We start from the raw sequence: 27,111 nt of genomic DNA, 5'->3' as shown, positions 1-27,111 counted from the left end.
TAATTATATTGGAAATAGAATAATTTGTATAAATTTATTAGAACATTTGGTTTCTAAGAACATTTCTAATTTATGAAAGCTTTGTGAATTACAAATTTGCGTAAACCAGCAACTTTTCGTATTCCTTTATCCCATACTGCCATCTATTAAATGTAATACATAGCCTGTATAGCAAACGTGGAAGTTTGTTTTGCAAAGGGTTCGATGGGAATGTTGTGCCGTATATGATATCCCAATTTTGTTATAAATATGGAATATATATACCGTTTACCATTTTTAGCATTAGAAGTACCGAACTTAAAATTAAAAAAACCATCATGGTTTGTGAAACCTAGTGCTATGGTAGTTTTCGCGCTTATACTTTTGTCATATTTTCTAGTAACTGGAGGTTAGAATTGTATAGAATATAAGTTTTTTTTATAAATCTTTTCAATGAAATAAAAGTAAATATTATTTATATTTCGATGATACATCTTTTTAAAGGTATAATATATGACGTAATTGTGGAACCACCTAGTGTAGGATCAACAACAGATGAACACGGTCATACAAGACCTGTAAGTAAATGGAGTAATTTTATATTAAAAATTTTATATTAACAAATAATTGTTGCTTTGTTGTGATTATGTATTTATTTTTTGTAGGTGGCATTCATGCCATACCGTGTAAATGGGCAATATATTATGGAAGGACTGGCATCTAGTTTCCTCTTTACTTCAGGTGGAATTGGCTTTATACTATTAGATCAAACGCATAGCCCATCAACGCCTAAACTCAATAGAGTTCTTTTAATATGTGTTGGATTTATTAGTGTTATTGTATCGTTTATTACCTGTTGGATTTTCATGAGGATGAAGCTACCGTAAGACTTTTATATATTATATATTGCAATTTATAACAAAATAAGGAATTCTTTATCGAAGGCAATATTTACTATTATTATTATTTTATTTATACTTCATTACATAAAATATAATGAAAATTTGATAAATATAAAATAATTTGGATATTAAAGGATTTGGATATAAAAATTAATACATAATTCTAATAATGCATATTATTTCAGGGGATATCTACAATCATAAATTCAGTGAGATTAAGAATGATGTGAATTAGAGATCAATATTTTTTACACATTAAAACTATCACATTTTGTACTAGATATATTTAAAATGTACTTTACAAATAATATTAAAAAAAATATTTAAAAATTGTATCAAATATATCTCAAAAGATGAAAAATTCTTATCTGTTTCTGTCTCCTTATTGCTTTCTCGATAATAATAGCAATTAGCGTAATTTTTTTTTTTTTTTTTTTTTACGAAATATGTTTCCTACAGGTTTTCCCTCATAATAATTGAACCTTATTATGATAAACTTTGTGTGTGTGTGTGTGTGTGTGTGTGCGCGCGCGCGTGCACGCGCGTGCCCGCGTCTTATTAGGATTTTAAGTCATATGAAATATTAACTCTAAAAAAGATTAGTGAGATACTTACCTATGACTTATTGCGACGATTTTAGAAATTGTATTCAGCCTATGCATCCTAATCGATAATTAACAAATATTAAGTAGTTCTTCAATAAAAAATACAATTAAAAATGTTTCGTAATTTTCTGGTATTCAGAATACCTTTTACTATTCTTATTTAATGGATTCTTAATATGTCACAACAGAGGTATACTTTACAACATGTTTCAACATGTTTAATAATGAAGATAATGACATCTGCTAATGACAATAATCAGATTGTTATATATACATACGTATTTGGTTGTGTATGTAACACGACCATTAATATCTTTCAATATATGACACAATTGTTGCATATAAAAGTAATTAGAATGTTATATTTTCTTTTACTATTAAAAAACATGTTTTCTATTGTATTTTATATGAAATTTTTCTATATACAAAATGACATGATCTTAAACGTACAAAACCAATGTGCTAGTACCATAATTAAAAATAAAAGTTAATGAAAGTTATATACACTTATATACATAATGTAAACAGTAATGTAGTAGTGTAATATAATGTAAATATGATAATAAAGTTGTACATATATAATTTTATATGTCATTCTTAATTGTTGCAATAAAAAACATTACGATTAGTATATTTCTTATTCCAGTTTAGCAATTACTACAAGAGAAGTAAAGTGTAAAAACAAAACTACATATTTTTAGCAATTGTTCAGGATTGTACCACCCTCTTCTATACATGTACCGTCGCTCGGACTTAGTTTCGAAGATACATATTCACGAAAAATTGTCGGTACCACTACAAGGAATTCTGCCTGTAATCATTACGAGCCCATTACCAGTTCGGTACATACACTGCCATGAACGCACAACTATAGGCAGAATTGTAGTGATACCGGTGTAGTTTCTTTGCACATATCTCGGAAACTAAGGTCGAGCGGCTGTTATATGTATAAAAAGTAGTTGCTCAGGATCATGCCCCTGGTAATATATTCAAAAATCATTGAAATTGATGAGGTTGGTATGATTCCGAGCAATTACCGTATTTTTCTATGAAGAAGGAAATAATACGAAGTATTATCCAAACCATATGACTACACAAATTAAGAACAAATACTAATTGTATAAATATCACAGGTATAATTGTTGAACGATATTAATGACTGTATAAAAGTGATAACGCGCGCGCGCACGTGTGTGTGTGTGTGTGTGTGTGTGTGTATATGCTTTATCTAGATTAAATGAGACAGATAGTACAGTAAATAATTTTCAGAAATATGAAAAAAAAGCTCATTTTTATAGTACTTTGTGTTAATACGATACTCATCTCATTATTAATTATATTAAAAACAGATACTGTAAATAATACAAAATCAGAATTAAAGTATTCACAGAATTCAAGTTACACAAATAAAAATTCCGCAATTATAAAATTTATCATTGAACCAAAGTGTGATCCTAACTTCATTGTTTGGATTATTACGTCCTCTGCAGATGATCCTTTATACAGAACAGCATTGAGACGTGCATATCCAAGTGTAATGTTAAAAACTTTGAATGTCACGAGGATATTTTTATTAGGAATGCCCAAAGAAAAAAATATATTGAAATACATTTTAAAAGAATCACAGAAGTATAATGATTTGTTGCAAGGAGATTTCTTAGAAAATTATAAAAATCTTACGTTAAAACACTTGATGGGTTTAAGATGGGCATCAAATAATTGTAGGTCTACTTTCCTAATAAAAACTGACAATGATATTGTACTAAATATTTTTGAAATGCTAGAACTTTTACAAAAAAAGACAATAAAGGAAAACGCTATATCTGGATATGTTTTAAGGAAGATGAAACCAATACGAACGTCAAATAATAAATGGTTTGTCACCGATGAAGATTTTTCAGATGATGTTTATCCTGATTTTCTCTCAGGATGGTTTTATATAACAAACTTAAAAGTTGCACAATTATTAGTTCGTGCAAGTGAAAAGTTTAAGAACTTTTTCTGGATTGATGATGTATTTATCACTGGAATTTTAAGGGAAGAATGTGGTATTAAAATTGAAGAGCTAAATAGTTTATATGCAAGCGATTATAGGTAATTTTCTATAACAACTAATACATAAAAAAGAAGAAGTTCCATTTGATTATTAAATTAAACTAAAATTTCTTTATTCGGTATTTTGTTAACTTTGCAATTATTCCCTTTCGGGGAAATATGAGAAATCGTTTATATTAAATTATAAATTGTAGTAACTATCTTACTTCTCTTTTATTTTTCATTGAAAAGGTAAATTAATTTTCACAGGTATTTGGAATGCTGTATACGAGGTAAAAAACGGAAGCTAAAATGTGAGTTTATCGCAGGGCCTGATGGAGGCAAAAAAGAGTTACATATTAAATTTAAGGAATTTTCTGAATATTGCCAATCGAGCTGTTCTGAAAGAATGAAAGAACAATTAGTATCGAAAACTTGTGTAGCTGCTTATGAAGAAAAAGTAAATATTATAAATCCTAAGGTTCAGATTCATTATATATAAAGTTTCGGAACAAGTTTGCTGCCAAAGAAGTTTGCAAAATTACTACTTTTGTTATTATAAATATATTTATAATATTTCTTGTTTCTCAAATGAAAATAAATGTTTTCTAAGAACATCTTGGATTGTCATGTTATGGTGAAACCATATATATATTTGTTTTTAACTGTTACATTCATTTTTTAATTGTTTAAAATTTTTGTTTCTCCACTTGCTAGATTATCACAAATCAAGAGACGCAGTAATCTTCATAGTTTTAGGAAAAGCTTGCTACGCTATGATAGTTGAATTATTATCTCTTTCATTTAGCACTTAATTTTAATAATACTCATGCATCGCTTTCAATCAATTTCAACCTTGATTTCTGTTTAGGAAGAATTGTGTTGTATAGATGCTCCCAGAGATTTTCAATAATCATCTTATTTTAAAATTTGCTTTTCCATTTCTTACTCATTTTTTGTAGGCTTATTAGTTATTTGCTCAAGCCAATAAAGTATTATAGACAAAAAATCTCAATGGTTAAAGCATTATTTTAAGAATTTATATATCTTTAATTGTAACTTTACTTGAATGTAACTTACATACACGCACCAAAAAAGCTTAGTTTACATTATATAATGCTAAACTATAACCACTCCAAAAGATATTATTGATTATTTTATAATATTTGGCTTAGGTCAATTATGTTCTTTTCTTACCCTGAAAATTAAATTTGGTAAGTATCTAAGAAATTAAATAGTATGAAGGCTAGTAATGACATAGATTTATATTTAGATCAATTTATCAACATCTTGTTTCAAATCTTTTATGCTATCTTAGAACAAATTCACTGTTGAATTTGTCTTAATTTCTTCCAGCTACCGAAGTACTTTTAATTATAATATTATTGTTTTCTAAATTACATATTTATAAATACATATTAATTATATCTAAATATTTATCCGACATACACGGTACAAAATTTAATGTACATAATAAATAATAATAAATACAACAACAGTTCAACGCATTCATCAGGTATTAAAGTTACTTTGCAAACGAAAAAAGTTAAAATATTTTTGAAAATCAAATTATTTATATGACAAAATCAAATTTGTTTGTTTAAAAGTTAAGTGGATCATATGAGAAATATTTGTTATTATTCCATAAAAGAACAAAAATATTTTAAAGTAAGATTACGTAAAGTTAACATTAAAGTTATAAGTTAAAGATTTATTTTCATAATTATACCTTTCCTATTACAAAGTAACTTCTACTACGAAATTTTATAATACATTAAAAATTGACATACTTTATAAAATAACACTAGACTGAATCAGTTCGAATATTTAGTTAAGCTGTTTATCATAATAAACATAATATATATAATTTTATGTATAATATGTAAGTTACGATGATCCTGATAATAATAATAATGATAATGATATTAGGTATCCCATAAAGTGTTTTGTTGCAACTTAAAATGATAGTATGTTTTATTACCATTTTATTAATTTTAGTTATTTACGCAGTCATTATACGATTAAATGGTTACTTTGCTACTTTGATAAAAAAAAAAAGAAAAGAATAATACCATAGCATTAATGAAAACAGATAATAGTTAATAGAAGATTTAAAGAATATACAGAATACATTAAAATTTCCTATTAAATTTTTATAGTATTCTTCTAATGTGATTTTCTTTATCTCATATAGCATCAAGAAACTTTCCACTTTTTATATTAGTACATATTTCTAGTATAGTTGGATATTAAAATAAGATTTTGTACAAAAGATGATATATAAATGCATTTTCGATTTCACAAAACATTATAAAATATTACCACTGTAAGTAAAAGAAGTAAAATGGCATGATTTTTATATTTCTCAGCATTTAATCTTTTTTCACTGTACGTCCATAAGACTTTTCTAATAAAAATAATTTTGTCGTAAATATGACGATTAACTCTCATCACTGAACTTCACGACTTCCTGGTTTCTTTACGAGATGAAAATCGTTTTATTTATGATTAGAATATGTATATAATTTCAGCATGGTGATGCTCTTATCTACGAAAGTCGTAAAGTTCTAGAACAGGCTCTGTTATATGTTTCCTGGTTGTTGAATAAGAGAAAGAAATTCGTTCTAAATTTGAAGAATTTTTTCCACGAGTTCAGCACAGGAAGGCTTTAAAGAATGATAAATGATCTTGAATAAATTTGGAAGACCAACATATCGAAGGTTAATGACTTCGTCTTAGAATGAGTTACAAGCTAAACGAAAATATGTAGTTTATTTAAAAAATTAAAAGTCATCTTGAAATTTTATCTCCATTTAGCCAATATATTATGTACATAATTGTATGTCCCCTTGAAGTAGAGTAGGTTTTATTTAATACCGGTATATAGACAAACTTTTTGAGATACCTAACGATAAGTAAGTATGATAGTTGTGGATGTTTATTAGTCCTGTCTTATTTCGGAATTTCTTCTATTTCTACATTTACCGCTATTAGGCCATTCAGCGCAGTAGTCAAGAAACGTTACAATAAACCTGTGTAAATACACTAAATTTCATTGTCGCTAAGAAATGTCTCAATCATGTCGTGTTAACCACGTGCGCTAACAACATACATTTTATGTATTTTGCCTATTACCTTTACATAAACATCCACAATTTAAAAAAATAATATTAAATAATATATAAGTTATAATGTTAAAAATAATAATGATACATAAATCAGTCTAGTACGCTATAATAAAGTTTTATTTCTGAAACAGTTCTACGTAAGAGATATTTTAAATAATAATTATATTTACACCTATTGATAGGAAATTTCATACAAACAAATCACAATATTCAGATATTATACGATCTATTTAATGTATGTACAGAGGTACAGACTTATTTGCATATAAGATTTCTGAAGACAGTTTATGGTCAGTTAGTAAAATTTTGTGACATATGGATGCACAATATATGTATATGCACACAGTCTGCATATATTTTTTGGAGATATAATACGAGGATTACGTGCCACATATTATAATATGCTGTGTGATAATATATTATAAAATCTCACCAACTGATCAACTATTTACAGAAACATTATATAGGAATACAGCTCTACAAATAATGTAAGTCTGTGAAACTGCACAGTATCTTAAGTAACTTCATACGAGCAAAGCATTCGAATCAAGCGTATTTTATACTTAAATAAAAAGTCTTATAAGCTCTAGCAATTTCAAGTTATTCCCTCAATTAGCCATCATTGGCAAGTTCATTTTAATCAAAAAAATTTTCTCACCATTTTCCTAAAACCAGTGCTCTTTTTCTCCTTTTTTTTTGATATCGACATCACACTACTACTTCTAGATTCATCACTTTGATCCATTAACAGACCGTTAGTAGTTGTATCACCATCGGTATGAACTTTTTCTGAAGATAGTTTTGAGGGAATATAACTTACTTGTACAGTCTTATCATTAGAATCACGTGAATTTTTACTCCATTCTCCATTCACATCATTTGAATAAGCTTTTCTTTTCTTTCTTGTACTTAAAGCTGTTTTCATAAAGGAAGATGTTACACTTAGTCTTGTGTCTTTTAATATGCCACTAATGTTTTTGGAATTTAAGAGATCTTCAGATTCTATGACAGTTTGTTCACTATAAGCAATTCTTTCCGGAAATATATCTGCTGATAATGAATTCAATTCATTTGAATTGTCAGTACATGAATTATTTAGCTCGGAATTTTTAACGGAATCTGTCTCAGAGTTATCAGCACATGATAAGTTGTATATCAGTTGTATATTACTCTCTGCTTTGTGTACATTATCATCGTGCGAATTAATTATATTTTCTGGGGCAGATTTAAGCCTTTTACAAACCTGTTTTGGGGCATCAATTGTATGCAACACTTCAACAGACGAAGCAATTTTTGGTGTTATTTCCATTTCGTGTGTAACATCTGTTGAAGTTCTGTACTGTGTATTTGGACATATCTCTATATCGTTATTTACATTTGTTTGATCACCAATCAAGGTGATTGCTTTTTTACGTTTCCTCTTCCTTTCCTTTTTTGTTTCATAAGATTTACCAATAATCATTAATTCGCGGTATGTACCTGTAATGTGAGAAGCTATTTCGCTTGGTCTTCGCTTTTTCGGTTTCCTCATATGTGAATTATAGTTTTCTGCACTTTTACGCCGCATCATGTCTTTGTCTGACTGTTGCCTCTTCTTAACTTCAACTCCTTTATTGTTATTTCCCCAACAGTACATTAAAATTAAGTATATCATAAAAACTTCGGAACATATTAACAACATATGTTGACCTATCATAGAGATTTTTCCGTGCCAACTATCACGATCATGTAGAAGATTTTTCATCGAGTTGGAAAGATTAACGATTTTTTCTTTTAAAATAGAAATTTCTTCTGCCCTTTTTGATTCACGTTCGTCTCTTTTTCGCGTTTCTTCACTCATTGCTGAAACCGTGCGTTCAAGAGATCTTTGCATTTCTTCAACCTGTTTTTTATATCGACGACTTAATTCTTCCAAGTATTGTCCACTCAAAGACATATTTCTTTCTAATGCCTAACAATAATAAAGAGTCTGTGTGTGTGTATGTGTATATATATATATATATATATACATATATATATATATATGTATATATATATATGTACATATATACGTATAGATATATATTCTATATTTATATATTATATTAGCATAAATATGTACATAACAATACGTAGCAAGAGCACTATTAGAGCATTATTATATATAAAAAAGAGATTTCGTCTAACAATATGTTTATTGCATTTCAAAACTAGCAATATTATATTGCACAATTTCTATTCTTTTTGTCACATAATAAAAATTAGAATTATTAATTTGATAAGTAACTACATACATACCTTGATTCTATTAGACAGTCTTAGGAAAACAGATTCTTTTTGCGGCATGGCATTTGCCGTTGACTGAGTCACTGAAGCACTTGCAATAGGACCATTTTGAATATGGGCTGATTCTCCTTCTAAATCCTTTAGATCAGATAATAAATTGTCAAATGTTAAAGAATCTTGAGGAGGTAACTTAATTTCTTGATCTAAAATCTCTGTTTGTTCTTGTTTCCCTTCTTGATCCAGACGTCCCACTTTCTCCACTTTATTTGGTACACTAGCAAATTCCAAGGGTTCCATGTCTGATATTACATCATCATTTGGAAATTCACTGCTATCAGTAGTAGTTATTGAGACAGAAGCAGTTGTTTGAGGTGAATTTTCAATAGAAATACTAGGAGTTATAGATGGCTCTTCGGAGGCCTTTAAGATTGGATGTTGTTCAATATTTAAAGACACAGGAACGGTTGTTAGTACTTCAGCCTGAATTGTTTCTTCAATTTCCAAAATTGGTATTGATGTTTCATTCTTAATTTCTTCTTTTCCAAAAGTTCTAGCAGGCTTTATCTGTGAAGCTATACTTTTAGAACTGGAAGAAATCTCGACAGGTGTACTACTAGAGAATATGTTAGTTTCTTCACTAGATGGTTCCTGAATACCTTTTTTAGGCTCTTGAGAAGTTATATCAACATTTGAAGTCAAAGCATGTGTAGCTGATGTGTGTTGAAATGTATCACTATTATAATCCTCTTTGTGTTTGTGTGATATATCTTCTTTAATAACCTCTTTGAAATTATTAAATGGTATTTCATGGCTTGTATTCATTACCACTTTACGTTCTTTTATGGCTAATACATTACAAAGTGCAGCAATATATTCAGATTTAAGTATAGATGTTATGAATGCTAGCTGAAAATTCTTACTTGAACTAAATCCTTCATTAAGTTGGTCATGTTTTTCCGTATCTTTTACATTTTCATTATTTCCTCTCGTCTCCTTTTTCGCGGAAGTTTCAACTCCAACGCCATGAATTTTACATAGTCCGCTTTGTCTTAAAGTTCTATTCACCAGATCAATTTTAAGCAATTCATTTAATTGTTTTTCCCTACAACTAATTAATTGGAAGATTTTTGCAAATTTTTGATCTGAGCAGCTATCACAAAGTATGGTATATCTTGGCGTAGTACAACTAATAAAAGAGTTCTCAAGGATATTGCCACTGTCTATACTTTGCTGGATTTTCGTGATATTGTTATAGGTCAAATCACTTGATTTTACTAATACCTCAGCTGCTTTTTTCATAATGCTCAATACAGCATCTCTAGCGCTGCCAAATAAATTTCTTGGTGGTTCACCATTTTCAACATCTAAAATCTCCTCTTCATCACTGTCTTCGTCGTCATCTACATTTGTATGCGACTCTCTCGGGATTTGATTCTCTGTTTCCGTTTCGAGAACCTCAAATTCACTGGTACCATAAGCACGAAACAAAGAAATAGGACAAAAATGTTCAGATCCGTAATAGGTTTGAAGTTCCACTTTTATAAATTTCCCGAAAAGATGTGGCTCTAGAGCAAAACTTTGAATATCCTTCACGTTTTTTGCAGTGAACTGACCAACTGGACTCCAATCTCTTGTAGGAAAACGATCGCTAATATACACTGAAAAATCTTTTGGTGACGAACTAAAAAGTTCAAAATTGGCCAATTCGATCTTCTTAGCTTGAATCGCTTCACAAAGTTCTACTACAAACCATATACGTGACGTACATGTATTAAGCATATATTCATCTCGGGTGGAAACTAAAACGCTTCCAACACTTCGTGCTTCTGGATTTGCTGCTACGAGTTTTGCACCACAATCTGGAGAAGCATAGTTTTTAGAACGAACTTTCATTCCACCAATTCCTCGTGTTGGTGTCCCAGAATTCTGAACAGAAGCATTTGGATGCGCTACAAAACAGGTAATTACTGTTTTATAACTAAAAACAAATTTATAATTAAAATAATAAAAATATTATTTTTTCAATTATAATATTTGTTACAATGAAATTATTTTCACAAATACTATATGAAAAATGGGACATATTTTCGACTAATTTTTGCTCAACACGACAGCACTATTGCTGAATTTATAAATAGAACTCACTTTTTTTCCTTTCAGCTTCCTCTAGTCTTTTTTGTGTCCATTCACTGAAAGATGGAATATCTTCATGTGGATTTGAGGATCCCACAGTTACGATTCCTTCGCCAAGTACAACTGCAGCAGCATCATCTCTATTTTCTCCCACTAATCTAGCTTTAGCATCAGTATCACTTAATTCTGAGGTTGTTGCAAATGTTCCATCAACTTTGGATACCTCATCGGGAAGTACTTTAACAACACTCTCTTCAAGCTTCAACTCTGGCCCATCAGTGGTAATAGAAGCTTGTTCAGCCCTTACTACAACCACTACCTCGGATGTTTCCTCTTCCCCAACTAAATTTGTCAGTAACAAAGATTCTTCTTCTTCTTCAACACTATTTGTTTCATTACGTGTTTCAGTAATTTCATTGATAATAGATTGTGATGGTGTTTGTATGCTAGATGACATCTCTTCCTGTCCTTTTTTTATCTTTTGTCTTATATTTCCATTTTTTGTCAATATAGAAGACTTTTTTGGAAATAATCTAGATTTTGAAAACTCAGAATTAAGCTTTGATTCTGCTAAACTTTGAAGTTCTGCTACAGATGTATTCACCGAAGTTAAAACTGTTGCTTCCTCATTTTCAGAAATTCTGCAAAGAAGAAAACTGAATGCATATATGTACTTGTAATAATTTATGAAAAATTGCTTTAAATAAGGCGATCAACACAATTTTAAAATGCATATGATTTTATAGCTTTGTGCTAAGAAAGAATTAGTTAGTTAAATAAAAGATTGTAGGTTGGGAATGAATTATTTTTATTATTTAAGCTAAAAATTTCCAACATTTTTATTTTGGTAACAACTTAGGTTTAAAATTCATCAAATGAATAAAAAATTTCATCTATCAAATTTATTTATGTTTAATGACAGAAAAATATTTAAATTAATTTTTTACTTTCTGATATAGTGAATCCTTCATACAATGAAGGATCAAGAAGCTTATTCTTCTGAGCCAAAACATACTAAGAACGCATTTTTAACATTCTTATTCTTCTTTTGTATTTGCCAACGATATTTTTATTATACATATATAACTCTTTATATGTTATAGGTAAAACATTTTATTGAAAATAAAACTCGTACAATGATCATAATCGTACATCGGTTCAGTCACAATAATACATTTATAATAATTATCATTATTAATTAGATAAAATATGTTTTCTTGGATAGATATTTTTTATTATTTTTATCCTTACATCTTTTACTTCTTATCTTTACCATTTCGAGTTATGCATTTAATGCAATCACTGTGTGTCTTATCAGCTATTATCTTATCTTTTATTTTAATTGTCAGGCAAAAATCATTAATTATGCCTTATTACACATACTTTTTTTTTTTTATTTTAAGCATAATTTTGATAAGGCTACTAGAAACTAAAACATTTCATATATTGTGCCACAATACTTTTTATGTTATTAAATTTTCATCATTTCAATACCTTAAACATAATAATGAAGACTTTATTACATACATTATACATGAAAGTATAACTTTATAGATATATAAGTTAATTACGATTTCCAGCATAACATAGCAATAAATATTGAATTTAATAAAATTTAATTAAAGACTGGGCTCAAAATATTATTTAGTATTTTAAATACCAGCATGTATTTGTTACTTATAATTGTTAATCAATAGATTAGATTTCTTATATTTTATCTTCAAAGCTTTGTGAATGATCCACAAAAATATACATAAAGTGTAAATTTCTTTCTCTTATGATAATAAATTCAAGAATTTAAATATTATTACTGCACTGTCTTATTTTCTGATTTGTTGATTTATTAACTATGAAATTTAAATAAATGTTGTACAGAGACTTGTAGAATTCTTTTACATTTAAGTGCAAGCTACGATAATTCTAAATTTTGTAAACTTATACTGCCCCAAATGTAACATATTAAAAAGAAAATATTTTTAGTTGTAAATCATTCATAAGTAAGAATTAGAAATATCAGTCTATACATGTTAAGTAACGTATATAAAGTTTACATTTCGCAGCCTTATGCAATCAAATGTAATAGGTTTTTTCTGTGTTATGTTGACATAATTAAAAACTTACCCATGAGATAAATTAGGTTGTTGAGTAAGAGTTTCCGCTACAATATCTGGATCTTTATAAGGATTCTTTTTCTTTCTTGCTTCACCATTTATAACTGTTCCGAAGCCAGCAGATTCTTCAATATATTTTTCCTAAATTTTTATAGGTGAATTAGATATTTCTAAATAATTAGAAATTTCATAGAATAAGAAATAATGTAATAATTCTTAATAATGTTGCAATTTATAACATATTTTTTATTTTTATCTCTTACATGATAATAATGATCTTTATAATCAGTTTCTAATTTGTGTAGATCATGTAGTTCTGTAATTGGTATAGTGGATGTGTTTAGGTCATTAATTTCCATATTATTTAATGTATTATTATCAACAGCCTCAGAAGTTTCATTCATTTTAAGGGATGAGTGATAATTTGTTTGTGCATTTTCAGAAGCAACTATGATGAACAGAAGTGCACTGTAAACAAAAAAAAAAGTATCATATAGTAGAAGGGAGGAACTGTATATTATTTTGAAACAGTGTACTTTTATACGAAATGAAATATCCAAAATTGAAGCTTAAAGCTCTTGTTATTATATAACATATATATAAACATATACATAATATATAAAGATACATATATTCTAAACGCAAACAATTGTAAACTCAGTCCTTCCTCATGTCCACAAGGCTGAAAAATTAAACTATTAATGTTATTATGTTATATTCTAGATGTATTACAAATTTAAATAGTACGATGATTTCTTTCCTCCTAAGTAAAAATGCCAATTACCTAAACATTGTATCACACAAAATTTATACAAGTCCAAATGACTAGTTTTTAAATTTTCCAGCACCCCTCTGTATGTCTGTTTTTAATTAATAAGTAATCCCGAAATTGTGAAAATTATATATGTGTAACTAAAAATTGTTATTTACTGTTCTATAAGCAAGAAGTTAATGACGTATTTTATTAAACTCAATATGCAATCTACTAATAACATTGCAAACAAATGTTTGCAACTACATTTTATATAATATTTTTTTATTATTAACTATATTTCCATAACATGTAAGAAAAAATCATGAACACCCCGTTGTACACTCTTATAAATCAAACGTTTTTATTTTAAAATAGTTTTATACATGATGAAAATAATATATCTCAATATGATCATTTTTCACAATGCCTTATAATTTTATTACAATAACGTATTATAAATAAGTAATAAAAATATTGTAGTAATAAGTAATAGAAATATGTTAGGACAAATGAATAAGTTAACAAAAAATATGAAATTAACATTTTCCATTTTATATATATATATATATATATATGAGAATTTATAATTTATAATAAAATATAAATATTAAAGTAATAATACTTTATACTTAATTTTTACAAAATTTACATTAATTTATAAGATAATAAGAAATTTACTTGAAAATATAAGTAGATATTCACATATTCATTTGATGTATTATATTTTTATATACGTATTTATTTTATATACTTCCTTCACACAGTTATAATGTATAGAACATTAAAATGAATTATCTTTTTACAAAATTTGTACTTAATAAAAATTTGTACTTTTTGAATTGAAATTATGGACATAAACTCTTTCTACATTCTATATGTGTCAAATATTGTTAATTCATATATTATGGTATTCTAAACATCAAATTTAATAACAATATATTGTAACCTTGTGTAACACTAGTTAAAACACTAGTTGTAAGGGCAATTAATAGTAACCTTATACTTTTCATTATTTTTGTGCGTTTAAATAAAACATACCGGTTAAACAATATGCTACACTAGTACTACTAAAAATTCAGTGCATAACAAGGCTATCAGTAATTTTATATACACGTGCATGTAAATTGTTGATAAAAGAGGAAGAAAAAATGCTTACCTGGAAGCAACTGATATAAAAAGTAATGTCCAATACACGCACGTTATACAAATCTTCATCTTCTTAAATGCTCACATTACTCTTCAGAAAATTCCTCTGTTAATAGATAGATATTTTCATAAATGTAAAAACATATCACGACTTTACTACTATACTATCATCACTACTGCCGTTACTGTTATCACCGCCACTACCACCATCTTTATAACCCCTTTTATAACCATCAGTATCACCACCACAATTATTACACAGTAAAAAGATCTGACGTGGTCAAATTAGGATGGTTTTGACATAAAAATAATCGAATTATCCATAACTTCGTTATATATCATTTTGTCGTGCTGCAATTTCAGTCATTTTGTGCAAAATTTCTTGTAACAAATAATGCAATTTTTAAAAGAACGAGAGTACACTTCGCATCAAAAATCTTTCTACGTGTAACGAAAACAGCTGATTCAATCAAAGCATGTGTTGTAGGTATCTTAACACTAACCTATTTATCCAATGACTTTCTACAATATAATCTCGAGTAAATAGTGTCCAAATAAATAATGTTCAAGCAAATATCGTGTTCTTGAATATCTTGAATAAAAAATTGAAAAACAACTTATTTTGTCGTAATATTTTGTAACTGAAATTTTATACAAGACTATACTATTACATGTAGATATCATAAATAATGTAAACAGCTAAACTTTACTTTGGCGAACATAAAATTATTGACTACATATATATATATACACATGTAAAATTGAGAGTTTTCAGTGTATTTAACACGTTACTTTGACGCCATATTAGCTTCTTTCTATGATTCGTCCAATGAGTGAAGTTACTGGCTGTAAATAAATGCCATAGGTATATGTCCATGATAAATGCACATAGGTGGCTACCATTTTACGGCAGGATTTTGGATCCTAAGTATTGGATTAGGTTTGAACTGGTTTGAGATATCTTTTATTGGGTTCCTTTACTTATATAGAAGTTTATAGAGGTGTAGTAGAAGTTTAGTTCAATGCTAATCTGTACGAAGCACGGTTATGTAAAGAGATCTTGGCACTCGTGCACCGTAAACATAGAAAAACATATGGTTGAGTCGTGAAAAATCAATATGAAAGACAAGAAGAATCATAATCTGCGCATGCGTAATATGCTATGAATATTTCACAGAGCAGGGACACTTTACTCATCTGTATCTGTTTTATAGAACGAGAACCTTCTGGTCTTCCGTGTTAATTTTTCACGACTCAATTTTCGGACGATTTCCTTTGGCGAGTATCGAGACCCGTTTACATAATCATGGATCGTGGCGTCGAGACCTGTTTATATGATCATGGAGCGGAGTGCGGACCAATCAGATGATTGATTGAAGCTAATAGATGCAATATGACGTCATACTATCCTGTAAAATAAGTTAAAACGCTTAGTTTTACTAGAGAGAATTTCCCCTCTGGTGTTACATATCCATGACTCTTAAATCGCTGGATTCTTAAAGTTAAGACTGATATCTTTTTTATCCTACTGGTTTTTGTCGAAAACCATTAAATGACAAAAAAAAGACAAAAGAAAGAAAAAAAACTAAATAATTTCATGTCCACTGAAATAAAGTATAATCTATTTAATAAAAAGATAAAAACTTTTTATGCGACAAACGTTCTTAGCATCTTCAGATAATAGTGATTTTATTTTAAACTTCTAATTATCTCTTCTCTGTAAAATTATCTCTTTTTGGAACACGCGAAATATATTAGTCTATATATATGCGTCTAATATGACAACAATTACGATGTCTACAATTATAAATCTTCTCTTTGAAAAGCATATAATGATGTCTGGCACGTTGTGTCATAAGATATGATCTTGGATAATGGAAATGCATTATCTCACAAGATTACACATTCAGATGATACATTTAATACGTATCCTTTGAGAGCTGTCTTCAAATTAGAATTATCAAAAATTGCATCTTCTGGTTAAGTCCCATGGCATCCAACATCTATCACTGTGAAACAATAATTGTGATCAACTAATCCCAGAACTACATTAGCGTAGTTGTGATTGGCAGACACTAAATGACAACATGTTTTCCATCTAAAGCTCCTATGCAGTTTGGTTAGTTCTACCTTGCATGGAATGCTTTTGCAATGTCCAAATCCAATCATTTATATTTTTGTATACCTGAAACAATGAAATATCTTGTTTCAGGAAATAGAATTGGAGTACATATGAATGACAATTGTTCAACAAGGAAAGATGGTACTGCTTTTGAAACACATGCAAAACCAACACCCGCGAAAATAAAGAAAAGAGATAAAGATGAATTTGGGACGTTTGGAAATTCCATTGCAATGCAACTGCAAACATTGCCAAACGAGGTGGCAATTAAATTATAACAAGATGTACAAACTTCAATTATGTGAACGCGCTTAAATTATATACAATCATTGTCTCCATCTGCCTCTACCTGTAGCATTACTCCATCACTTTGAAGAAAACAACATAGAAGACACAGATACACAAAAACAAACATCAAACATTCGAAATCTCTTTTCATTCTAATCGATTACCTTGTAAATTTAAAAAATTTCTATTATGTATGATAGTGTCTAAAAAACTGAAATTAAATAATTATTGTAATCCAGTGGCATTCAATGACTGCTTAAAAATGTTGACGAAATCGTAAGATTAGATATAAATGTAAGATATATATATATATATATATATATATACACATATATTATAAACATAAAAAAATTGAAGAACCTTTGAGGGTCTTCCAATGCAAGTTCTTTCAACAGATTGTTGCTTGCTTCTAACACATTCCCTTTATCAATCCTATTTTATGTTTAAACTTTCTTTTTACATATTCTTCTAGTTATTTAAAGTTCACAATTTATTATTTCAAAGACAATCCGAATACTTGCTGCAGCCACTTCGTCACACGCCATATTTAAATCTAAAATAAATAAGCTTTGAAACAAATAACTGTAACTTAATAATTAATCGCGAATTAAGGAAACTTTAGACTGTTACCATGTTTGCATTTTGGACACAGAGCTCAAGAGTTTACTATCGTTAAGTATTGAGTTTACTAACGTTGTTTGGTCTATTTATTTCGGATTTTAACAAAACGCGACTTATCTATGATCCAATAAGGAAAATTTTAATAAATAGTATTAATAATAACTGTTCTTATTGGAGTTTATTACATAGCAGAGCGAGGTATTTATGCTTTGGCAATGTCCTTTTCTATTGAAACAGATGTAAACATGCAAATTAGAGAGTGATTATAGTTACCGTTAATACATAATTTTGACATTTAGTCAATATTTCATTACAATTCTGTCTGTTCGTTGCTTCAATAACAACATTTTATAATCTGAATTCAGCGCGGATTAGTTCAGGCAGTGTCCAATGAGTAGAGGGAGTATGCTACAGCATACAATGTCACGACAACGATAATCAACTGTTGCAACATTAAAAGTCATGACTTTTAATGCAGCGTGTAAACGTACCTTTAATGCTTCGTCTTAAATAATTTGAGACATATTATAATTTTACTATTAAACAATTTATCAATCAGCTATGTATTATTATTTCATTAAATTTTGGAATAAAATATCACAATCCTCGTTCTTTAAAATTTTCTAATATATCTAGAGTACGATAATTCAGTTTAGAGTTTAAATTAAGTTGAAAGTGAATTGGCTTTTGTGAGCAATTTCAAGCGACTATTTGAGTTTACTGAAAACTTCATATATGGGCAACGGAGATTTAGAATTTTATCAATATTATCTTACAATATCATCATGTTATTAATAAGGTATTGTGTGAATTGTTGTTAATGATCTTATAATAAAAATATTTCCGAAGAAATTTAATTTTATTTACTAGTTTACTTGTATTTATCTGCTGTAAATTCACTGCATAACCTTTAATCCTTAATAACTAATATTATCCTAGTGTATAAAATAAACATATATCAACTTTTTTTTTACAGAATACATATCTGTCATTTATTAGGATTCATCTGAATATGTATTATATTCAACTGCATATACTGCCACGATTGCAGACTTAATATTATTTATTAGTTGTCTATTGAATTATGGCTGTACGTCGAGGAAACAGAAACTTGAAATTGCAGGTCTCTGAAGAGACGCCTGTGCCTGTGTACGTAGTATCATTATTTTGTTAATCTATTATTATAATAGCAATTTATTTTTATTAACACTATATAACTATATTCTTATGAATAAATGTGAGAAACATATATCCAAGTGAAAAATATATCATAATATATGTCAATACTGTTCTGCATTTTAGTAAATTACTTTTTTTTGATAATTGTTCAACTTTCAGTAATATTATAAAGTTGATAATAACTTTTATACATTATAGCACTCCGCCAAGAAATTTGGATAAAAGAACAACAATAACCATAGGTGATAAAACATTTGTAGTAGAGGCAGATGATTTAGAAACAATCTGTATCCTTGGACGAGGAGCATATGGTATTGTGGATAAAGTACGACACAAACAAAGTGGTACTATTATGGCAGTTAAGGTATATAACGTATTTTTATGAAGAAATCATATTAATATATTTCTTATGTGTTTGTAATTAAATTGTTTTATGTGTATTATTATAGAGAATAACTGCAACAGTTAATACACAGGAACAAAAGCGTTTACTTATGGACTTAGATATTTCCATGCGTAGTTCAGCATGTCAATATACAGTACAATTTTATGGAGCATTGTTTAGGGAAGGAGATGTTTGGATATGTATGGAAGTTATGGATATGAGTTTGGACAAATTTTATATGAAAGTGTATAAGCATGGTCGTGCCATTCCTGAAGATATTTTAGGAAAAATTGCTTTTGCAGTAAGGAGAAACTGAATGACTATAACAAAAAACTTACTGTTTATTATAACATCAATCGTAATTATAATTTTAAAAATGTTTACAGGTAGTAAGCGCATTACATTATCTGTATTCACAGTTACGGGTGATCCACAGAGATGTGAAACCTAGTAATATTTTAATTAATCGAAAAGGTGAGGTCAAGATCTGCGACTTTGGTATATCTGGTTATCTTGTGGATTCTGTTGCTAAGACTATTGATGCCGGTTGTAAACCATATATGGCTGTACGTAACTTTCTAAGATAGACTATAACATCTCTGATCCTGTCTATTCAATAAATTCTCCATTGTAACCTTTTTTTTAGCCAGAAAGGATAGACCCGTCGGGTAACCCTTCACAATATGACATCAGGTCTGATGTTTGGTCATTAGGTATATCTCTTGTTGAACTAGCGACAGGAAAATTTCCCTATGAATCTTGGGGAACACCTTTTGAACAATTAAAACAAGTTGTAAAGGATGAAGCACCAAAGCTGCCAGCTGATAAATTTTCGGCCAATTTTGAAGAATTTATCAATAAATGGTAAATTCAATTGTTCGTAATGTTATTTTAAATCCATTATATACACAGTTCAATTAATAATTGTTTTTTCAGCTTAATGAAAGATTATACTGCCCGTCCAAATTATAATCAATTACTGAAACTTGATTTTATCACAGAGCATGCCAAAAAGGACATAAATGTTGCTGAATTTGTTGGAGAAATTTTGGACCTACCTGAAGTTGAGTAATCAGCATAGTATATAAATATTTTTGACATGGTGTGTTACATGATCTTTAATGTAACTTCGTATTATGTATCGAAGTTATATAATCAGTTCTCTATATCTTCATCAGCCATATTATTCACTCATACATACGCACGCTACAACTAAATTAAAGTATAGTGTAAAACATAATATGTGTAACTTTTGTCTAAAAATCTATGTCTTCAGACAGTTCATTTTCTTGTTTGTTCAATATGTAACCTATGTATAATTTTCATTAATAATTTCTTCAGGATTAGTAACTATTCTTTAAACAGAGAGCAAACCCATGTAAATAATATACAAATATCTTCTCACATATAATAATAGATTGTTATTGTAGCAATGTAGTAAATAAAATCTAAATTATAAATACTTGATTGAACTAAGTATTATATATATATATATATATATATATATATATATATATATATATATATATATATATATATATATATATACATATATACACATACACATAATATAATATATATTTCTATATAACACGTGCTCTAAATAACGTGATTCTAATGATAATAAATTAGTGATATTAATATAAATAACACGAACAACAACTGAAAAAATATTTACTTACGAGGAAAAGTTATGTAAAAAATATCCACCTTTTTGGAAGAGTTTAAATAGAAAAAATATAGAGCTAATTACATTTGTCCATTTATATATACCGTAATAATGTAACAGTTATTAATTGATAATAAATATAATTGTGAAACATATTACATATTATAAAGTGTAGGTCAGTACAAAAGCTCTATTGTAAGCACTGAGGAATGAAATAATTTTTTACTTACTGTAATAGTAGAGTAAAATGATAAGAAATCAGTGCGTTATTTTAATGAATATAATATTATTGTTATAATATATATTAATAAAAATTAATTTTGATTTCACTAAGGAATATTCGAAGAAAATGTATCACATTTAGAAGATATTTTTCTATATTAACGAAGGTGTTTATGAAATTTTCATTTATATACAAGTAACATATAAATCATAAAATTGTCATACTTTTTTCTTTATATATATATATATATACATAATGTTATCAACGTATATAATATTATTTTATTTTATATTAAGTCCTTAATCCTTTAAACATTACACCATTTCTTTTTAATTATTTGTTGTTGAATATAGTCATACATTATGTATATATATATATATATATATATATATATATATACATATATATGTATATATATATGTATATATATTAGCAGTCTATGTACATTATATACGAACATAATCATATCCGATTAAGGAAAACAAATACATTTATTAATATATATTACACAATGCTTCTTAAGAGATAAAAACAGCTGAAAGCTTTATTACATATTACAAATAATATTAACATGATATATGGTGTTTTTGACTTTACATACGTACAAGCATAGAAATGAATGAAGGGATCGTGTAAAGCAAGTATATATAAATGTTCTTCTTCCTTTAACATGATTTTTTACATGATAAAATTACAAAATATTACATATGCACATGTATAATATGACAGATTTAAATATATTAGTAAATTCTATATTTTCAGCTTGTATATTTCAGTTTTTAAGAGATTGGTGGCATTAGGTTCATTCCTTTACATTCAAGAGCAATCTTTACGCCTAATACAAATAATCCAATGCTCTTAATTACAGACCTGTGAATAAAAGATTATGCGTATATGAAAGATTATGTTGTAATTGATATAATCTTTATTTAATTAGACATACATAGTAATTGTGAATTTCAATGAATAATGGGCAACACTAAACAAGGTTATACATTTATAAAATTGACTCGAAGATTATATACAACATAATGAAACTTTATTATTACATACCATTTAAAAGGATCATAATAAACATTCTTCGCGTATTTTACAACAGATGCCATTGTGATCTTTATTTTTGGAAAGATAAATCTTAGCTTATTCAATTGTTTCTGTTTCTGGCAAAGTATCTAATTGAATTGACACGAAATTATATGTAGTACCGGAAGAAGTGCAAGCTTAAAGTTATTTCTAATGTAACGTATATATGCGAAGATGATATATATTATTAGGTATTACAAAGATATTGTTTACTATTAATACTATGTTACACTGTACGATCAATTTTGTATAAATAATGTAATTTTTAAATTAATTCGATAAAATTATAATTAGTTATAATTTATTTTCAAAATCAATTTCGTAGTTTTATGAAACTCTATTTATATTATAAAAATAGGCGTGGAATAAGGAATATTTAATAAACAAATTTGCATTTTACATACATGAATTAAATCATGCAATGAAAATGATTTAACACTACAATTTTTATTTTTCTATATTAGTATGTTGGCAGTATGTATAGATTATTACACATTATATTACACAAGGAGTAGTTCATATAGAATGAAGTGAAGTGAAGTGCAGTGCGGACTGCGGACAGCGGACAGCGGACAGAGGACAGTGCGGTAGAAGGCGAATAAGATTCAAATGACTTGATGGTAAAAGAGCTAAGAAAGGTATACAAATTTTATTCCTTATCAATTTTATTTAGTGTGATTATCAAGATGGAATAGCTTTTTTTACTGTTATTATATTTTTCTCTATATATGGTAATGTATTTATTTGTCTTTCTTTTATGTTTGTGTAACCAATGTCATTAAATTAATGTCCCTATCCATTATTATTTACATTTTTAATTATTAGAATGAAATATATATTTTCATGTTTGTAGCTCATTTTTCTTGATGCAATCGAAACGAGAAGAAAGGTGTCAGATTATTTTAGGATCATATGAAACAAGCTTTTCTGATATAAGAAACTGAGGTATATAAAAGTATCTGTGATATATTAATATATTTGACAGCAGTAATCATTTTATGAATGTGATGATTTCGGAAGAAACAAAATTTATTTAATAACATGTTAGAGGACGGATATAGTACCAATGTTCTGTGTGCATTGTTTACCATATTTTTCATACTTATGCTAAATTTCTTCCGGTATCTTGTACGAGAGCCCCATATTCATATTAGAGATGTTACCAAAGAGCATAATTGGAAATCCATAAGAAGGGAAACGAAGGTATGTGCCTGTGCATGTTTTATATATAAACAAATATATTGCTGATACGCATATATCTTCACTTATATTTGGCAAGCTACGTATCTTATAATTACACTATTGTATATAACATAATTACAATCCTCTCATTTTTAGCATAAATATACATGTAAATATGAATGTACTATTGATTACAGAAATACAAAATTATTGATAATTAACGAATTAGGTTTTGAAAGTAATTTGTTGAGTATGAATTAATTGAAATAAATGATCTACTGATCATTTTAGACAACACTAACTTAGAATGTTAAATATAAAATTTATTTAAATTATAATGTGTGTACATAGGTATATAAAAGTTACAAATATTGCTTTTATCTGTAGGCATATTATTGTAGCATTTGTGAAAGCTTGTTGTTAAATATTAATGGTTTGATCTGTGATTCATGTGGTGTTTGTGCGGATCCTACATGTGTCAAGATTGCAGATAAGCAATTAAAGTGCAAACTTATTACTGTAAATGCAAATGAGCCAATGAAGCACCATTGGATAAAGGGTATGTTTTATCCTCTTATGTTTCTATATTTTATAAACAATATATATTAAAAATTAAATTATTACTTGTTTCAAAATATTAGGTATTATTTAAATTATGTACTAAACTATTTAAATTAAATTATGAAGTTATTCAAGTTAATTTCTGTCTACTCATTTCATATAAGGTAATTTAGCTCTAAATGTTATATGTGAAATATGTAATGAGGAATGTGATGTGGAACCTGGACTAACAGATTGGTGGTGCTGTTGGTGTCAAAAATGTGTCCATGATAACTGCAAGTCTAAGCTTTCTAAAGTATGCTTTTTCTAAATATTTTTTTTTCAATTGCTCACAATCTATAGGAACGATTGATTACTTATTGTTATCTTTTAAATTCTGTTAGATATGTGATTTTGGTAAATTTAAGTTAATGATAATTCCACCAAGTAGTTTAAATCTGCGAAGTACTGTAAGGCGTAGATTATACCTTTGTTCGGTTATACCTCCAAGTTGGCCTCAGTGGAATCCTCTTATAGTTGTTGGTAAGTTAGCACAAGAAAATAATATAATAAATGTTATAATAATATAATTATATATTATAACATTGTTATTATATGTATAAAATATAATCTTTTGATAATCAGAATTTAGTTTATAAAATTTATTTTCAGCCAATAAAAGATCTGGTAATAATGATGGAGCAGAAATCTTGTCTCTGTTCAGAAGGTTATTAAATCCTGCACAAGTTGTTGATTTATCAGAGCGTGATCCAGTCGCTGTTTTAGAATGGTGTCGCTTACTTGGGAAAGTAACATGTACAGTCCTTGTAGCAGGTGGAGATGGAACAATAGCTTGGTTATTGAATGCCATTCATAAGCTTGGATTGGAGGTAATATCCGTACTACTGACAATTTTTTTATGTGAAAAGAGAAACGAATATACCTTGCAACAACATTGTTTCTTGTAGAGATCTCAATGTTAAATTTTTTTTTTTTTTTTTTTTTTTTTTAATACATGATGACATTGGGAAACATTGTATGTAAAAGATACGTATATATATATGTATATATGTGTATATATATATATATATTTGTGAATTAAATATTTTTACTTGTAATAGCCAGTTCCATCTGTAGCGGTAATTCCTTTGGGAACAGGAAATGATTTATCAAGAGTACTAGGCTGGGGAAAAGAGCATGATCCAGATAAGGATCCTGCAGATATTTTGCATGAAATACAGAAAGCAAAAAAAGTGGAACTCGATAGGTGCACAGAAAATATTCCGTACAATCCGTTTTAAATTGTTTCTAATATGCGTAATTATCTAAATATTTTATTAGGTGGACTGTGATAGTAAAACCATATGGTGGATTAGGACTTAGAAGTTCACAGCAAACATTTTACATGTATAATTACTTAAGTGTGGGAGTAGATGCACAAGTAACATTAAATTTTCATCGTACAAGAGAGAGTCGTTTTTACTTCTATAGCAGTAGATTGTTTAATAAGGTACTCTCTATTTTATTGGATATTTACTTTGTTATTGTATAAAATGATGTGTGTTTATATGCTTCTGATAGCTACTATACTTGTGCTTTGGTATGCAACAAGTAGTTGAACGGGACTGCAAAGATCTTGATAAGAATATAGAGTTATATTTGGATGAAGAGAAAGTGAATTTGCCATCCATCGAAAGTATTGTAATATTAAACATTCCATCATGGGCTGCTGGAGTTGATCTGTGGAATATGGGATTGGAAGGTACTTACACATATCCTTTTATATGTGAAATAATTGGAGAAATGTGAATGTGCGAATGTGTGTTTATATTGAATAGGTCACGAAGAATATGGAAAACAAAGTATCAATGATGGTAAATTAGAAGTAGTTGCGCTTTATTCGTCATTTCATATGGCTCAACTTCAAGTGGGATTGTCTCAGCCTTATCGACTTGGACAAGCTAACAGTGTAAAGGTATTTCAAAGTTTATTCAAATCAACAGATCGAGCTTTTAAAAAGATTTAAAGAAGCATTGTGTGTAGTGTGATATTATTTACATTATATTTCTACTATCTTTTTTTTTTCTTTTTGTTTTTCACAAACATTTTATAAAATTCAGGTAAAGATAATAAAACCTTGCGCTATGCAAATTGATGGCGAACCATGGTATCAACATCCTTGTGAATTCAATATCAGATATTGTAATAAAGCAGTCATGCTTGTAAACACAGTTGAAAGAACTATTTAATTCTTTCATTCTGGAGTATGTAAGAGGTTTCAATTACTTGTACATTCCAAAGTTTGGTTTTAAATGGAAAAGGATTCACTATATTTCATGAATAAAGGAACAAGCATGATAAAGGTGAAATGTAAGATAGAAATTATTTTTTATGTATGTGAATTGTATATTTTTATATTTTATTTATTAGTTGTGCATTTTAAACCTTATTACTAATTCGTGTTATTAAACTTTGAAATAAAAGATATATATTGATATTGTTTTCACATATGTAATAATTTATTATCTATATTTCTTTATCTATAAGACAATCCTACAATAATAATTAACTGCGTATATTAAGCACTTGCGATTAGTTGTAATAAAGGAAGGATGATGTATAAGATTTTTCTCACATATTATCTTTATTTGCAATCTATGTTTACAATTGTGCTTCGTGAATAGGTTTTTACTGTAATTTACTATCTGTATTCCACAGCACAGCCATAATTGTCTTATATTCCTAGGTTGTCAAATTGCCAA

The 27,111-nt window shown here is 28.0% G+C and overlaps 5 protein-coding genes and 2 long non-coding RNA genes across 14 annotated transcripts; 5 read left to right on the top strand and 2 right to left on the bottom strand.

Moving 5' to 3' along the window:
• The first annotated feature begins 155 nt into the window (after positions 1–155).
• LOC138187165 (oligosaccharyltransferase complex subunit OSTC) lies at positions 156–1,244 on the top strand. Its single transcript, XM_069127662.1, has 4 exons — positions 156–388; positions 484–557; positions 645–862; positions 1,067–1,244. The coding sequence occupies exons 1-4, from the start codon at positions 250–252 to the stop codon at positions 1,083–1,085; spliced, it is 450 nt and encodes a 149-aa protein (XP_068983763.1). The 5' UTR covers positions 156–249; the 3' UTR covers positions 1,086–1,244.
• Positions 1,245–2,122: 878 nt separating this feature from the next.
• LOC138187162 (beta-1,3-galactosyltransferase 5) lies at positions 2,123–4,135 on the top strand. Of its 2 annotated transcripts, XM_069127658.1 has the most exons (3): positions 2,123–2,499; positions 2,620–3,580; positions 3,791–4,135. In XM_069127658.1, exons 2-3 carry the CDS (start codon positions 2,760–2,762, stop codon positions 4,020–4,022), a joined length of 1,053 nt encoding a protein of 350 aa, XP_068983759.1. In that variant the 5' UTR covers positions 2,123–2,499; positions 2,620–2,759; the 3' UTR covers positions 4,023–4,135. The 2 variants fall into 2 exon arrangements, with proteins under 2 accessions (XP_068983759.1, XP_068983757.1); XM_069127656.1 differs by having other exon boundaries at positions 2,123–3,580.
• LOC138187159 (SUN domain-containing ossification factor) lies at positions 4,060–18,145 on the bottom strand. Of its 6 annotated transcripts, XM_069127650.1 has the most exons (10): positions 17,795–18,145; positions 17,632–17,678; positions 17,188–17,242; positions 16,702–17,066; positions 15,068–15,163; positions 13,421–13,625; positions 13,168–13,298; positions 11,059–11,687; positions 8,926–10,862; positions 4,060–8,599 (listed from the first exon to the last, which is right to left on the bottom strand). In XM_069127650.1, the coding sequence occupies exons 5-10, from the start codon at positions 15,124–15,126 to the stop codon at positions 7,289–7,291; spliced, it is 4,272 nt and encodes a 1,423-aa protein (XP_068983751.1). In that variant the 5' UTR covers positions 15,127–15,163; positions 16,702–17,066; positions 17,188–17,242; positions 17,632–17,678; positions 17,795–18,145; the 3' UTR covers positions 4,060–7,288. The 6 variants fall into 6 exon arrangements, 4 of the variants coding, with proteins under 4 accessions (XP_068983751.1, XP_068983750.1, XP_068983753.1 ...); XR_011175103.1 differs by lacking the exons at positions 16,702–17,066; positions 17,188–17,242; positions 17,632–17,678; positions 17,795–18,145 and having other exon boundaries at positions 4,060–4,718; positions 5,311–8,599; positions 15,068–15,552; XR_011175104.1 differs by lacking the exons at positions 16,702–17,066; positions 17,188–17,242; positions 17,632–17,678; positions 17,795–18,145 and having other exon boundaries at positions 4,060–4,718; positions 5,843–8,599; positions 15,068–15,552.
• Positions 10,759–12,325, top strand: LOC138187167 (uncharacterized). The gene is made up of 2 exons (XR_011175106.1): positions 10,759–10,873; positions 11,074–12,325. It is a non-coding gene; the product is annotated as an uncharacterized LOC138187167 (long non-coding RNA).
• Positions 18,146–18,287: 142 nt separating the features above from the next.
• lic (dual specificity mitogen-activated protein kinase kinase lic) lies at positions 18,288–21,476 on the top strand. The gene is made up of 7 exons (XM_069127659.1): positions 18,288–18,887; positions 19,065–19,237; positions 19,466–19,631; positions 19,717–19,953; positions 20,039–20,218; positions 20,299–20,516; positions 20,589–21,476. Exons 2-7 carry the CDS (start codon positions 19,173–19,175, stop codon positions 20,722–20,724), a joined length of 1,002 nt encoding a protein of 333 aa, XP_068983760.1. The 5' UTR covers positions 18,288–18,887; positions 19,065–19,172; the 3' UTR covers positions 20,725–21,476.
• A 540-nt stretch (positions 21,477–22,016) lies between these two features.
• LOC138186630 (uncharacterized) lies at positions 22,017–22,736 on the bottom strand. The gene is made up of 2 exons (XR_011174948.1): positions 22,598–22,736; positions 22,017–22,414 (listed from the first exon to the last, which is right to left on the bottom strand). It is a non-coding gene; the product is annotated as an uncharacterized LOC138186630 (long non-coding RNA).
• On the top strand, positions 22,684–26,871 carry Dgkepsilon (diacylglycerol kinase epsilon). 2 transcript variants are annotated; one of them, XM_069126674.1, is made up of 11 exons: positions 22,684–22,818; positions 23,092–23,830; positions 24,293–24,368; positions 24,535–24,665; positions 24,754–24,892; positions 25,022–25,239; positions 25,471–25,616; positions 25,691–25,859; positions 25,931–26,111; positions 26,188–26,324; positions 26,470–26,871. In XM_069126674.1, exons 2-11 carry the CDS (start codon positions 23,669–23,671, stop codon positions 26,596–26,598), a joined length of 1,488 nt encoding a protein of 495 aa, XP_068982775.1. In that variant the 5' UTR covers positions 22,684–22,818; positions 23,092–23,668; the 3' UTR covers positions 26,599–26,871. The 2 variants fall into 2 exon arrangements, with proteins under 2 accessions (XP_068982775.1, XP_068982774.1); XM_069126673.1 differs by having other exon boundaries at positions 24,197–24,368.
• Positions 26,872–27,111: the final 240 nt, after the last annotated feature.

This window comes from Bombus flavifrons, chromosome 14 (assembly GCF_040668555.2).
Source record: "Bombus flavifrons isolate JBK064 chromosome 14, iyBomFlav1_principal, whole genome shotgun sequence".
Lineage (NCBI taxonomy): Eukaryota > Metazoa > Arthropoda > Insecta > Hymenoptera > Apidae > Bombus > Bombus flavifrons.
Note: the sequence above shows the minus strand (reverse complement) of the source record. Positions and strands in the feature narration are given on the sequence as shown.